This window comes from Hetaerina americana, unplaced genomic scaffold (genome assembly GCF_022747635.1).
Source record: "Hetaerina americana unplaced genomic scaffold, ioHetAmer1.1.p SCAF_4, whole genome shotgun sequence".
Classification (NCBI taxonomy): domain Eukaryota; kingdom Metazoa; phylum Arthropoda; class Insecta; order Odonata; family Calopterygidae; genus Hetaerina; species Hetaerina americana.
This window is the reverse complement of record NW_027286985.1, coordinates 94,482,574-94,497,539: the sequence shown is the minus strand read 5'-3', so window position 1 is coordinate 94,497,539 and position 14,966 is coordinate 94,482,574. Positions and strand designations below refer to the sequence as shown.

Below are 14,966 nucleotides of genomic sequence, written 5' to 3'. Positions count from 1 at the left end.
GAAGACTCGATGAATGTTTCTCAAATTAAAACGAGGCATCAACGCTTTAAAGATGGTCGTGAATCCGTGGAAAGGGATCCACGTTCTGGAGGTACATGAACCAGCCGAACCCAGGAAAATGTCAATCGCGCGAGAGCTGCAATCAACGGAAATCTACGATTGACAGGGCGAGAGTTGGAAGAGGATTTTAAATTTTCGAAGGAAAGGATTCCAAAAATTACTCTCTCTGAGATTTCAACAAAAGGATATCGACATAAAACGTCTGGCTGCAAAACTAGTTCCATAGCTGCTGTCATCATAGCAGAAATAATTTCGTGCAGCAGTTGCAGGGGACTTGCTCCAAGCCGCAAACGATGAGGCAAGTTTTCTAAAAAAGAGTCATAAATGGAGATAGGTCATGGGTTATGTCCCAGAAACTAAAGCTCAGTCTTGTTGGTCATGTTGACTGCCTTTTTCGACCAAAAAGGCATGATCAATCATGAGCACGCTCCTACAGGTCAAAAGGAATATCACGCAGAAGTTCCCCGCCGGCTAAAGGATGCAGTGAGGGGGAAACGGAAGCAGCTGTGGGCAAGTAGTGACTGGAACCTTCACTATGACAATCAATGCCCCTGTCCATTCATCGCGTGTGGTACAGGATTTCCTGGCGAAATGTAGTGTCACCCAGTTCGCTCAGCCACCATATGAGGTATATTCAAAAAGTTCCCAGGCTTTTCCATCACAAATAAAATACTTCACCAACAAATTATTGGTCAGGGTAGTCTTCAAGGTAGTCTCCTGCCCAACGTATACAGTTATCACCTTCCCTCTCTTCCTTGAGGTGGCTTGACCACCGAAAATTCGAAAACATGTTAGTTTCTTCTCTCTTTTGTATTTTGTTTGTCAGTGCTAACTTATATATATATATATATATATATATATATATATATATATATATATATATATACATATACCATAAACACAGTTATCAACCCGAAGGTCGCTTTAGTAGGTGATGGTAGAGTTCACCCAGTACTAAGCCCGACGGCGTGTGAAATTCACACATCAGGGTAGGGAGGCCAGTTCCTTTCCCTGTGCCGGTTATGGTTTCCAAGAAGATCTGGTACCCGAAAAATCACACAGCTTGGGGGGAGCTGCAGGTGCCCAGAGTGCCCTGCCCGGGAATCGAACCCGGGACCCTCTGGTCAGCAGTCCAACGCTCTACCCATTGGACTACCGCGACCCAATATATATATATATATATATATACATATATATATATATACATATATATATATATATATATATACAAATATATATTTCTATATATTTATGCATATGTATATATTTCGCGGGTCGCGGTAGTCCAGTGGGTAGAGCGTTGGACTTATGACCAGTGTGTCCCGGGTTCGATTCCCGGGCAAGGCACTCTGGGCAGGTGCAGCTCCACCCAAACTTAAGTGATTTTTCGGGTACCAGGTCTTCCTGGGAAACCATAACCGGCAAAGGGAAAGGAACTGGCCCCCCTGATGGGTGAATTTTCACACGCCGTATAGGGCTTAGTAATGGGTGAGCGTAGTCCATCACCTACTAAACCGACCTTCGGGTTGATTACTGTTTATGGTTTTTATATATATTTCATTCATTTGGCTGTGCATGGCCTATCAGCATCCGGGTCTCAATGTCGTTCACCAATGAGAATGGTCTGAATTGTCACTTTGTGGAAGCGATTTATATCGGAAAGGAGAATACTTTGTTCTTCCGCATGAGTTTGGTGTGCGTGGCCCCTCTTTCGACTTGCAGGGTCTTGATTACGACTTCGTAAGTTGAAACCTGGGTCTCCGATGTTGCAATATCGGTGAGCAAATTGTTTTCATTTCCGCTTATGTGTTAATTCCACCTACTCCCTCTCACTCCTTCCCTATCTCCGCTCCCCTCTAGCCTCTCCTCTCCCCCCCAACCATTCCTCTCACCCCTCCTCCGCCTTCCGTTCTCCCCTGGCCACCTTTTCTTTCTCTTGCATCCCTCACCTCCCCTATTCCAGCAGTCAGTACTACTGTTTCTCCCGAAGAAGACGGAGCTAAATTCCGTCGAAATCATTAAGAAATAACGCGCGAGTGTTCTTTTTGTAAGTGTTTATGCTGTTTGTTGCTGTCCAAGTTTTATATACATTCAAACGCGAAATCCCACCATTTGGCGAACAAATATTGTTTCGCATGGAAATAGATATAAGGAAAAGGGATGGGAACACAAAGACGAACGGAAGAACACAAGAGAGGTGGGGAAGGAGGAATTAAACAGATCACAAACGCAAAAATATTTCCTTGACCGGAACTCGAACACCGGATCTCATTTGACGGGCGGATATTCTAACCACTCGAGCTATCGCAGAAACGTAATTTACACTGAGATCTGTGGGCCCTGTCACCAAGTGACCCAATTCTTTGGTCAAGAGATGGCGTCAGGGTGCTGTTTCACCCACCAAAGGAGAAATAGACAACACACAAGAGGAAATGAGAGTGGGTAAGCAATCATACAACATCATAATGGATAGAAACAGTGCGTTGCATGGCACGCATAGCCAGAACAAGGAGATGAGCCACATTGGCCAAATACACATTAAATATATATAATATATATATATATATATATATATATATATATATATATATATGTGTATATATATATATATACACACACAACACTGATATACAACAATACAATACACCCCTCTTCAATTCCTTTACGTAAGAAGCCTAAGGGTCGCGCAATTACATGTCCCATTCGACGGCCGATGAACTGCACTCGAGTGCTCTTTCCACAGTGGAACCCCGAGTTTTGGATATCAGTCAAACATTCTGCCGGGATTCGAGCCCTGTCCCTGGGGGGGGGGGGGTGCACAGCCCGTGGGCACTCACTGTCCACCGCACCAACTCGACCTCACCGAGATATTTGATTGGAAAAGGGTGCACCCTACCGTTTTTGAGTTCCACCACCGCATCCTGGACGGAGACGTTGCTCAAGAGATGCCGGAGGTTGCCGGGCCAACCCGATTTGCTGCGGCGACAGAAACTAAACGTGCCGGTCCACGCAGGAGTGAGGATGTTAGGTCCAAAGAGAGGATGTTAGGTCCAGAGATAGAGGGACAGAACAAGCATGATGTTGCTTCTCCCCAGGCGACGGATCCAGACAAGATCTCGTAAACGCTCCTTCTGACGGGAATCGAGTGAAACACTGGCCAGTCGAACCGATGACGTTCCCGCGCAGGCGCTAGTGTCGGCGCTGGGCGTAAGGAATCCGAGGCGGGGAGATCCCCTCCTTCTAGCGACGCTTTCAAGAGTGCCTCCTTGAGTCACTCACTCAGTCACTGCAGAGGGGAAGGGCGAACGCACTTATCGCCGCCGACATACTCGAGAAGGGTTCCTCGAAGAAGGAATCCACCCTTTGGTCAAATAAAAGAAGGCCCACCCATTCTGGACGCGTGCGTGGGCCAGACCGTTTCGCGGAAACCGCGACCACAGGCCGCCAAACGACGAGATTCGAATCGAGCGACGACTCGGGAACTCAAGTCAGAAGCAGTAAACAGTTTTTTAAAAGGTTTAGTCACTACCCCGAAAAACAATGTGAAATTCAACATAATAGCAATTTACTTATATCCTGTTAATTCCATAACTAAAACGCGATTAAAGTTAATTCGCTATAACTTTTTTTATAATTTGTCTATTTTTTACGAATAAACAGTACGTATCTCACGATCGATAGAACTCCAGGATGGGAACCAATCGTCGCTTGAAGATGAAAAATTCAAACAATTAGATTACAGGAAAAATGCCTAAAAGTCCTACCATCTACATCTGAGACTAAGTGAGTAAGTACAACGCCAAATTGTATTTTTAAGCAAGACCACAGAGAGTAACCTTCAGAATGTAGGGGAAAACTGTTACGCAAGGTATATCGTCGATTTTCTCTGGCTGTCCTTACCTCGTGTTTCGGCGGGTCGGAATCAGAGAAATTATTGGCGAAAGGTTTCAACTAGTTTCCCCAAAAATAACTTATACTTAGGCATTTTAAATTATGTCCATTGCTAAAGGTAACGGCAGGATGAAATATTTTACAATTACTTACGTCACATAAATTAACGGCAAAAATGTCCCTTCGGTTCCTGTGTTGGGGTGGGGGAGTTATTCTATAATGTCCCAAAATGTTCGTCTTCCAACGAAACGACCAGGATTGTGAGGTCATGACCTCCGTAACTCCCAAAATTTTGTGGACGAAATTCGGCATTCATCGATGTCATGACGTTGGAATTTCTTAATTGTCGTAGGTGACAATATTCGAATCGCCTTACCTGAAAATGCATATTGTTACGCGCGCGAAACGTCGTCAGCAGAAGGATGGGACCAACGCCGCGGAACTATGCAAAAGAAGAAGAAATGAAGAATTGCTGACCATTTGAAATGGTCAGCAATTCTTCATTTAATTGTTTCCACAAGGTCTAATTTCATAGGAAAAAATGGCCTCAAGCAATAACAGGAATACTCTAAATAAAAAACCAAGAACATTTCCAGAAAAAATTACTTGGAAAAAGGGAATAGTAAATTAAGAGTCGCTCTTTCCCTCACTATATCGCTTCAGAATTAAATGCACGAAGCCTAACTGCGTCTTTCACTTTGATGAAAGTCGGTTTCATTATTGTCGAGTTTCACCTGAAGATTGTCACGCCGTAACGCAAGCGAGTTGGTCAAGTAAAACTTCATATAGGGATGTGCAAAGTGTCTTCTTTTTTCACTCGAGTGTCAGGTAAAGGCAAGGAAAAACTAAGGGAGTGGGGATTTTTTACCCAAATTATTTTGGCTACGGTTCCAAAATTATTCCAATGAGGCTATGCTTTGGAGCCAAACTGGGAGAAAACATTAATTTAGTTGAGGAAAATTGATCCATATAGTTTAGCCTTTCTTTAGCTACTATTTATTTCAAAGTATCGCGGGATTGTCCTCATTAGTTTTCAATTTCTTCCTACGGTGATTCTGTCTAAAAAGCCCGCTTCCTTCCTTCCTAAATCTTTTTTCATATCTAACGTTCTACTTGCCAACACGGCCTTCAACATCCCACTCTGCTTCTGTATATTCACTCTACCCACTTATTTTGCCTTATTTGAATTTCTCACAGCAACTTCCCCCCTGGGTTCGTCTTACTCCCCGCCCAAATTATTTTCTTATCCTTTCCCTCTGCCCCAACCTCATGTCAATCGCTTCGAATCTACTCCCTTTTATATTTCCGCAAAGGCCAGGTATCCGAGCCATTACTCACTACGCTCCATCTTAAAGTCTTAACTAATCTTTTATTCCTATCTTCACTCAGTGTACCTGTCATCAATGCTCTTCTCCTTGCAAAGTCCTCATTTTCTAACGTAATTCTTCTCTTAATGCCTCCATTATAAATCTATTTTCCTCTATAATACTATCTAAATCATGCCCAAACTGTTTCACTTTCTTTAGTTTACTCCATTCCACTTTAATAATTAATTGATCTTTTACACTTCTTGAGATACTCATTACATCTGTCTTCTTGGGGTTGATATTTATTTTTTGCCTCTCCCAATGGAAAGCGTTCTATAATAAGACTGCAATTCCTTGGCTGTCTGATGCATTAATTGATACTTGATCATTAGCAAAACCCAAATGACTTAATTATCTCATCACTTTCGGTTTTATTGTCATTAGCGACGTAAATCAATCAGAATACCACACCTACTTTAAGGGTAGATTTTGGACTGTCCCTAGCGACTTAAAGTATTTATTTCGTACCATGGGAACTTGCTATTAATTTCTAAACTTCTTTATACCTCCTGCTAGCCTTTATGCATCAATCCAAAGGTATTGCTTTTGAATATTATTCTTCTTCAATCAAATTATCTTCAAATATTGCCGACCTAATGAATCCCGCATCTCTAACATTTTAAGAAAAGATCATGTTTTCAATCGCGATTCCTTTAAAGAACATTTTCTACACACACCTCTACATTATTTGACGCTGCCGCTCTTTCACTCCCTGCCACACGCCCATGTAGCGCCTCACCAGAGGGCGATTAGCAAATTTAAATAGCACCAGATCCATACAGATACCTACTCCCGTTAAACGATCTCTCGCAATCACGTAGAGGATGGTATCACGGAAAAAAATAACGCACGATATTCTCCGCCCTTTCCTCGATCCACGTCAACGATTTGCAACAGCTCGAAGTGTTTTCTTTTTTCAATTTATTTACTTATTCTTTCGGTGACTCAGATCAAAGATGCTTGCGACACATCAAGTCGCTCTTCTGAATTCCAAGATCAAGAGGCCGGCAATCTTCCCCGAAGCTTCTCAAAGACGCCAAAGTCTTGAAAAGAATGGAGATATTGAGATTTACGCAATTCAAATAAAAAATGGAACTTCTCGTGCTATCTATCATTGTTCAACCACCTCTCTCCCTCTCTTTCGAGTAACGAAAGGGGGGAAGGGAGAGCTATACACACTATAGGACGCTAAATTCCATGTTTAGATAAAAATCAACAGTTATCAGTGAATTTGAAAAGATTATTCAGAGAGGCCCTCCCATGGACTAAAATCATGACGCGGTATAAGGGCTTGTGCGATCCGACGACCTCTAGAGCTGGGCTGACGGGAACAATGATATTTGCTCCCGAAGCCAGAAAAAAGGTAGTCCGGGCAGCTTCTGTTCCTCAGTGAGGCGGCTGCAAATGCGTCTAAACCCAGGGAGCCAATGAGTGATGGTGTCACGTTAAAAAGCACTACTGAGGATTGCAGCGGGAAACCACCTCAATTATTGTTCCCATGATTTTCATGATGGACAGTAGGGGGAAAATGAGTCCTAGCAGCTACGGGACTCGGCGCACTAGGTCGTGTGTCGTGCCCGACGGTGGGAGAGGCAAGGTTTCCATGGTCGTCGTCTCACGAAACCATTACAAAGCAATGCTGACAGTAGCAGGGCAGAAAGTGCAGAAGAAGACCGAATAAGTTTGAATATTTACTTGGAATGTTACATAATGTTGAGCACATGAAAATTAAGCAATATAAAGCGAGAGACGTAAGGGGAAATATAGATGTTTTAGGTATATGCGAGGTGAGATTATTGGATTGATAGCTAAAGAGTAATACACGGCGGAAGGGAAGAGAGCCAGCAAGAGATGGCAATGATATTAGTAATATAGGAAAATTTCTTCAATTCACCTTACTTATACTACTGATATTGAATAAAAATTTATGGACAAGTATAGTTATGATAGACAAAGCAAAGGATAGCGACTTACTAGAAAAAGTGAAAGCAGAACCGAAGAACTTGGTCATTGTTCACGTATACATGCCACCAAGCAATCATAAGGGGGAGGTTATCAATAGGGTATAAAATTAGTTAAAAGAACGTAATCGCTAATTTTCCTGCAGGGAAACATTTGATAGTGATGGGGGATTGGAATGCGAAGGTAGGCGAAAAAAGAGTTAGTGATGAGGTTGGTCACTACGGTTTAGGTGGGAGGAATGACCGTGGGGAGAAAGCAATTGAGTTTTTCAGGAGTAAGGAGTTAATCATCACCAACCCCTGGTTTAGACATTCACCAAAGATGCGAGTTTACATGGAAAATGCTAGGTGACTCAGAAAATTATCAGTAAGATTATTTATGGTGAGGCACAGATTTAGAAACAGCGCGATCAATTGGTAGTTTTCCGGGAGCGGATAATCACAATGTAATCGTTATGAAATGTAACATCCGATTCAAAAAGATAAGGTAGGGAAGACGGGTTGGGAAATGGAATGTTGAAGCATTAACTGGATTGACAAGGGAGGAGTGTCAGCAGGCTGCAAGAGAAACCATAAGTGAGAGGAAGAAGCTTAGTACTATCGAGGAAAAGCGGCAATACAACAAAAAGGGATATCGCAAGCCGCAAAGGAAACTATAGGGAAAGTTAATAAGAAAATAACAAGGAAATCATGGATTAAGGATGACACGATGGGAAAGATATATGAGAGAAGGAAAAGGAAGAATGTAAATACTGAGTTAATTAGAAGGAAGTACAAAAAACTAAATACGAGGGTCATCCGGAAAGTAGTACCCGTTCGTGCCGCATGAAGTGCTGACGACGCGAGTAGCCGCTGGACGAGGTCAGATAGCTTCAGTGGCTTGTCTGCCTTCTCTGAGCCAAGTTGCGTGACGCTAGCATTGCCTGTGTTGTTTCTGTGATTGTTTACAATGTTTAAAAAAATTGAGAACGCCGCCAGTTGTGAAGTGAGGGCAGTGATTAAATTCCTCAATGCAAGAAACGTTCGCCCATGTGATATTCATCGCCAATTAAAGGAGGTGTATGGAGACAATGTAATGGACGAGTCGTCTGTTCGGCGGTGGTGTCGCAACTTCAACATGGGGAGGGGGAACACACACGACGATGAGCGTTCGGAGAGACCGTCTGTCATTACAGACCAACTGGTGAGCTCAGTTGACGAATTCGTGAGGAACGATCGGCGCGTCACAATTGATGACATCTGTGAGCATTTTCCCAATGTTTCTCGAACAATTGTTCATGAAATTGTTAAACACCATCTGCATTATGCAAAAATTTGTGCAAGATGGGTCCCTCGCGTATCTCAATGAGCTGGCGGCGAAGGACTATGCAGCAGGAATACAGAAACTTGTCACACGTTATGACAAATGCCTTAATTTGCTTGGAGATTATGTTGAGAAGTAGTTTAAAGTATCCTCTTTCAAATAAAATTTTTTATGTTTGTTAATATTTACTTTTGTCTTTTTATTTCACGAACGGGTACTACTTTCCGGATGACCCTCGTAATAAATTGAGACGGGTAAAAAAGAGTAAAAGCGTAGTGGAAGAAGCAGTGCGAGGATAAGGAAACTATAGAGGAAATTGGTGCACTACACAAGAAGGTCAACAGGTAAGAACACTATCGGGTATTAAGAAGGGAAAATCTGTGTAAACAATTAGAGATAAGTCGGATTAAAAACTAGACAAAGAGAATGTGACGTAGATGAAGATAGCCTAGGTTCAGGCTTAATCGACAGTGAAATAGGACGTTCAGGGAAATGAAATCAAATAAGGTCGTGGGGGTAGACAGCATTCCTGCGGAACTACTAAAAAGTCAAGGAAGATGTGGGAGGAAGAGTCTAATGGAAAGCAGGGCAAATGATCACTTGGGAGATCATCAGTTTGCGTTCAGGGAAGGAAGAGACACACGTGATGCCACGACAATGAGATCACACACTAAGAGGATTAAAGATAACAATCAGAACGTTTATTTCCGTTTCGTAGATTCCGAAAAGGCGTCTATTAAACAAACGCTAACCGTAACGACCAAGTTTCCGAGCCAAACAAGTTTACAGTTATTTTACATGCCTATTTATTGTGTCCGTCGTCATCTCCCGCCTCCACGTAAACTCATCCATCCCTAACGAGATATTTCTGTTAATGACTCCACCCTCATCCCTCTATAGACATTTTCTATATATCTGAACTGTTCTACGTGCTCTAATTTATGCCCCCCCCCCAACTTTGACGGTTATCTTAGCTGACCTGTTTATTGAGAATCTCTTCACTTCACTCTCTTATGATTAATTTTCATCATGTACCTACCATACTGGTTCCATAATGTGCCAGATAATAATTGTAACCCTTCGGTTACTTTCCTGCTATATCCTCCGCATATATATTCAAAAGAACTTACGATTATGTACATTCTTGTCTCACTCCCTTTCCTAACGCTGCCCATCCCGCCTCTCCATTCGCCACCCGCAGCTGCGATGGGCACATACTATATATAGTAGTTCCTCTACGGATATTATTCCCATTTTCCAACATCGACCGTCTAGATATTAAATAAATATCGAGATCACGACGATAAACCGAACTGTCTATAAGTATTTACAATAAAAAAACACAATGCCCTGGCGACCGTCGCAAGGGCGTGTGTCCCTTTCGGTAGTTATAGGGTATATAGTATAAAGAAATATCAGACGTCGTCACTGTAATCCATATCACTCATCGAATATCGGAAATACTGTCCACTTTAACTGATGTTGAAGTTCAGTATCAGTATGGCATAATATAAGAAGAGCTATTCCGCTGTCAATATGAAAACACATTCATAAATATGTCGTCACAGATACATAGATACTCGCACAGTTCTGCTTGACGCAAAAATTCGTTTCCAAGACGCGTCCGGCGGTTCGTTTGCGAATGGCGGACTTGCTCGTACCACATTGACCGTTAAAACTATTTAACCAAGTAATATCAATTAAGAAGGTAAGCTGTCAGGGAGATGAAGCTTGGGATACTGAATGGATATAGTCAACACAACGGAAGGAAATTGGCCAGAGCGCGGAACCATCTATTTCACGGCTCAAAGTTTTCGAAATCACGGCCAACGCTTCTCTCTTTTTCTGCAGTCTTTCGCGACTTACAGGCTCACGGCGGCGACGAAGGGAGAGCGATGGCGCGGATTCAAGTGCGTAACATAACGGAGCACGTTCTCGTGACCGTGAAACGCCGTCACGTGAGGATTGAATACGGTGACCACACATAGGTGAGGTGAAATCACTGAAAGAGGGAGGGAGAAAGGATCTTTGATGGAAACATGGAAGTGTCCCGTAGCTCGACGCGCGCGCGCATGCGTCATAATGGGTATTATTGCGCGGCCACGTGACCCACTCCAGATGCCATTTAATGATAGCGCTGCGTCATTACGGCCTTAATCCCGGAGTTTCGATGGGACAAAGATCGCGCCTGCTTCCACAAGCTGGGAATCGCAAGCGAACTGGCGGTGACTATCCTGAATGAATTATATAAATTCTTGATCGAAGGCTATCTTTTCAAGGCCTGCCCCTTCGAAGGACATGCTTGTGGTTTTCATGTCCACTGTGAAGGACACAGGTGAACAAAAAGAATCCTAGAAATGTATACTAATTCCACAATATGGCACTGGTTTCCCTTTGCAGCCTTGCTACCTCCGACTGTAAGCTACGGCGTCGCAAGTTCATAGGTGTCATACCTTAACTTCTTGAATTCAATTAGGACGTATTATTTCCAATTTATTATTTATCAATTATTCACTGTATAAATCTCGTTGCAATTAGGTCATTATCCTGGTGGTGACAACGGTCAAGTCTGTCACTCTTGCAATGCACATACATACATACACAAGAAGAACAGATATGAGACAAAATGCAAAATTTCATGTACTGCACATAAAATAGGTGTCTCCAGATTTGATTCTTATATAATATTGGCACTTTCACAAACAATTCTAACTTTCGACGATGGAGTGCTTTTAACGCAATAGCTCCTTCTGCTAGAAAAAACCTGATCAAAATGTGTTTAGCTATAAACAAATGCATCGTAACGGTCAGTTGGTAAATTATTGCATACAATAGTGTTAATTACGGTTAAAAGATTACGCAGAATCTCAGCGGTATGTCGGACGTATTCCGTCAACTCCCAGGAGAAAGAGGGAAACCATCAGGAGAAAGTCTTCAGAGAACGGTATGATGATTTCTGCAGGTATCTTAAACGCTTCCCAACATTCTACAGAATTTTGCTGGCACATTTTCTGTACTCCTCCATAGAACGGAGGTTATTTGCTCTAAAAAAAACGAAAATTTCCGTTGAAATCTTGTGGGTTCATAATAAACTTCTACACAATAAAGCTACGCTTAAAGCTATTAGTAAAGTAGGCTCGCAAAAACCCATATATATTTTTGATGTAGTGCATAAATAGGTACGCATTCAAAGCCGACGAAAAATATATTTATGATAAGATCCTGGACGCTTTCCTTTGATCCCAACGTCTTGCATTTTTTCTCCAGGAAAATTTCGCCAACCAACAGAAGCCTTCGTTTTCCTTGGACTGGTCCAGTTGTGCGGAAAAATAATAAAATCATACACCCACTTGGAAACGAAACACTAAGATTGCACCGGTATCACCAGACATAACTTTTTTAAACACATCGTCCGGGTGAAACAGTGCAAATAATCCATTAATTTGAATATTTTACAACAACAAATTTGTGCGCTAGAAAAAATTCGATATGATGGATTCGTGAAGAAACCGTTTAAATTTAAATTTTAGTGCCCCGTGCAATCATGGTCGCAATGGGTTTATTTACGATTTTTGACTTGCTTACTTAATCTACTGATAGAGGCTTCAGGAATACCGGAAAACATAGTAATCAACCCGATAACCGTAGGATATATGAGGATGGAGCACACTTCACAAAAGTACATCCTATACTCCAGCAATGCAAGTCAAATCACTAGATTGTGAAGGCGCGATTTGAAACTCACTCCCCTTCCCTTACCGTTCTACCCACATCGCCTTTGCATACTCCTTCCGCCTTAATCACATCATCGCATCGTTTCATACATGCTCTATTGTGTGAGAAATTTCTAGGAGTGATATTAGATCGAAAGCTAACCTTAAACTCCCAAACATCCTCAGTCGTCGCCACAAAGGGCCTTCCGATCCATTCACAGTCTACTTAAACATAACTCCCCCCGCTTTCACTTTCCGCAAAAGGGACACTACTTATCCATGATCCGCCCAATAGTCAAATGTTTCACACCAATCTGGACACACGCATCCAACACTCAACGCCGACATATATCCACATTTAAAAACAAAATTTTACGTATAATAATCTCAGCGCCAAATTTCATCCGTAACCTTGACATACGCCGTGACCTGAAAATTACCGACATAAAAGATTAATACTCTCACTAACACAATCATTTCACTTTTACCTCCAATCCTCTAAAAACCACTTCTTATATCCCTCGGGGAATGCCCTTACAGTGCGGGTGCTATACACCCCAGACCTAAATTCGCCCTAATCACATAGGACATACAACCCTAAATGAGCAGATAATATCTTCCATTATAACCTTACACACCTCAAAGACGCCCCGTCGACAGCATAAGATTGCTGGGAACGAGGATAGCACCTTTGTTTTTTGGTGGTTTGGCCCACCAACAACTTGGCTTCTGCCCGGGTTATCGAGACTACTACTGATTTTCCTCGCCTTTTGAGAGTCTCTTCGATCGCATTCACCATCTTCTCATTCCTCCCAAACCATTCATTGTTCCTTCGTACTGACCTGTTTGATGATTAGAATCGCATCCCTTCTCTCGATATTTCCGAACTATAGCACATCTAGTTCATACTGGTATCTGCAATGTCGAGGCACGGACGAGAGACTTATTGCTTCAAACATTACTTCGGAAGTGACATCCTATTCGACTACTACGAAACTTATCTTATGGCGTCTCCATACACGGAACTGAAAGATAAAACGTCACACCGGAACTTTATCAAATCAAAGTCAAATTTATCATATTTTCTGTTTAGAAAGAAGTGTATATCACGTTAAAATTTCCGTGGTCTCTGCATTCTAGCTTACGTTTACACTTACGAGGCATTGTCGGCCGGAAGCAAAGCTCTTTTGAGAGCAACAACAACGACATGCTCGATTCTGATTGGTAGTTGCGAACTATATGGATCAGGGATAATTAAGTCAGCCTTAATTTTTTTTCCGAAAGAAGTCTCGCATGATTCTCATTTGGTTCCCACGCAGCTTTAAGAGAGAGAGTCTACGTTTTGAATCGAGTTCAACGGAAACGTACAGCCAATTTTGCGACATGGCCTTCACCGGAGTGTTCGAAACACATACCCCCATCTCCCACTCATTACTCACCCTATAATTCCCATTTTCACCACGAAAACTCATTAAGTTCCACATATATCAACACTTTCGCATTAGGCCGAGGACTTTCATTATCTCGACACGCGAAAACTTTCCTCTGAAGGTGATAAGAGAAAATTCGCATCATAAGGACACTTGACTTCATAATAGGGCGCCCATGACCGTCCCGAACGATAGCGTGAAAGAATGTGGTTTAACACGAATTTTTATCGCGTTCCCATATGTACACAATCGCACGACGCCAAAACAAAATATGTCAACGAAAGCGCAAGTTCCAAAATAAAATCCCCGCAGACATTTTATTTTCTATAGCTTATTTGAAAGAGCCGAGATGAAATCATCCCACCGAATTTTCTCTAGGCCGAAAAAAAAAGAAACGTCCAATTGACCACGCGGGAACAGTTCCAACAGGCTTCAAACGCGTGACGTGACGCGAAGGAATGTGTCAGTAATATATCAATTAAAACATTGGACGGGAAATGGCTTACCCATGCCCGAATCCTTTATGCGGCAATTTAAACTGCACGACAGCTATTACCGCCACGTGTCACCATAAACGTGTCTCACATTAAAGGCGCGACGGATGGATTACACCATCACATTTAGTGTGGAATAAAAAGAGAGAAGGGAAATAAAAGTAATAAAACACAGGTTGCAATGCCGATGCGTGCACAAGATGAGAACTAAAAGGAATGCGAACTACACCAGCAACAATTGCCATTACCGCGATTTGCCATTAGCCCATTTTAATATGTTGGAAGAGCTCAACAATGAACGAACTGATTTCCAGTTGGCACCAGCAACAATGATCAATCTTCAATTAGCCAAGGATATGCTATCATTGCTCGCACTGCGCATTAGAAAACCGATATAATAGGACCAGCGTGAGAGGCGATGTAAACAAAACAAAGGTTGTGTTTTATTTGAAGTTTGATAAACTAGACGAGGGGAAGACTGATTTAAACCCTAAAATACGAAGGCATGAACTAGATTAGGTGTACCAGTTTAACTATCTAGGAAGTGTATTGTGCCAAGATGGTCAAAGTTATATGGACATAAGAAGGAGAATAATTGCTTTGGGCAAAGAAGATTTCACAAGGAATTGATGCCAGGGACGTTGAGCAAGGCTGCTAAGAAAAGGCACGTCAAAAATGTGATATGGGGCGAGGTTGTGTACGGCGCGGATACATGGTAATTGAAGCAGGTTGATAGGTGTAGATTGG

The 14,966-nt window shown here is 42.2% G+C and overlaps 1 protein-coding gene across 2 annotated transcripts in view; it reads right to left on the bottom strand.

The window, feature by feature from the left end:
• The window catches only part of LOC139691918 (polycystin-1-like protein 3), a 154,185-nt gene that overhangs the window by 130,327 nt on the left and 8,892 nt on the right, over positions 1–14,966 (bottom strand). Inside the window, exon 1 of one of the 2 annotated variants that reach the window (XM_071589863.1) lies at positions 2,957–3,155. The exons of the other annotated variant lie outside the window; for it this stretch is intronic. Within the exon in view, the coding sequence (XP_071445964.1) occupies positions 2,957–2,980 (24 nt within the window). The 5' untranslated portion in view covers positions 2,981–3,155. Of the gene's footprint in view, positions 1–2,956; positions 3,156–14,966 lie in introns of those variants that run through there. 2 annotated transcript variants of the gene reach the window in all.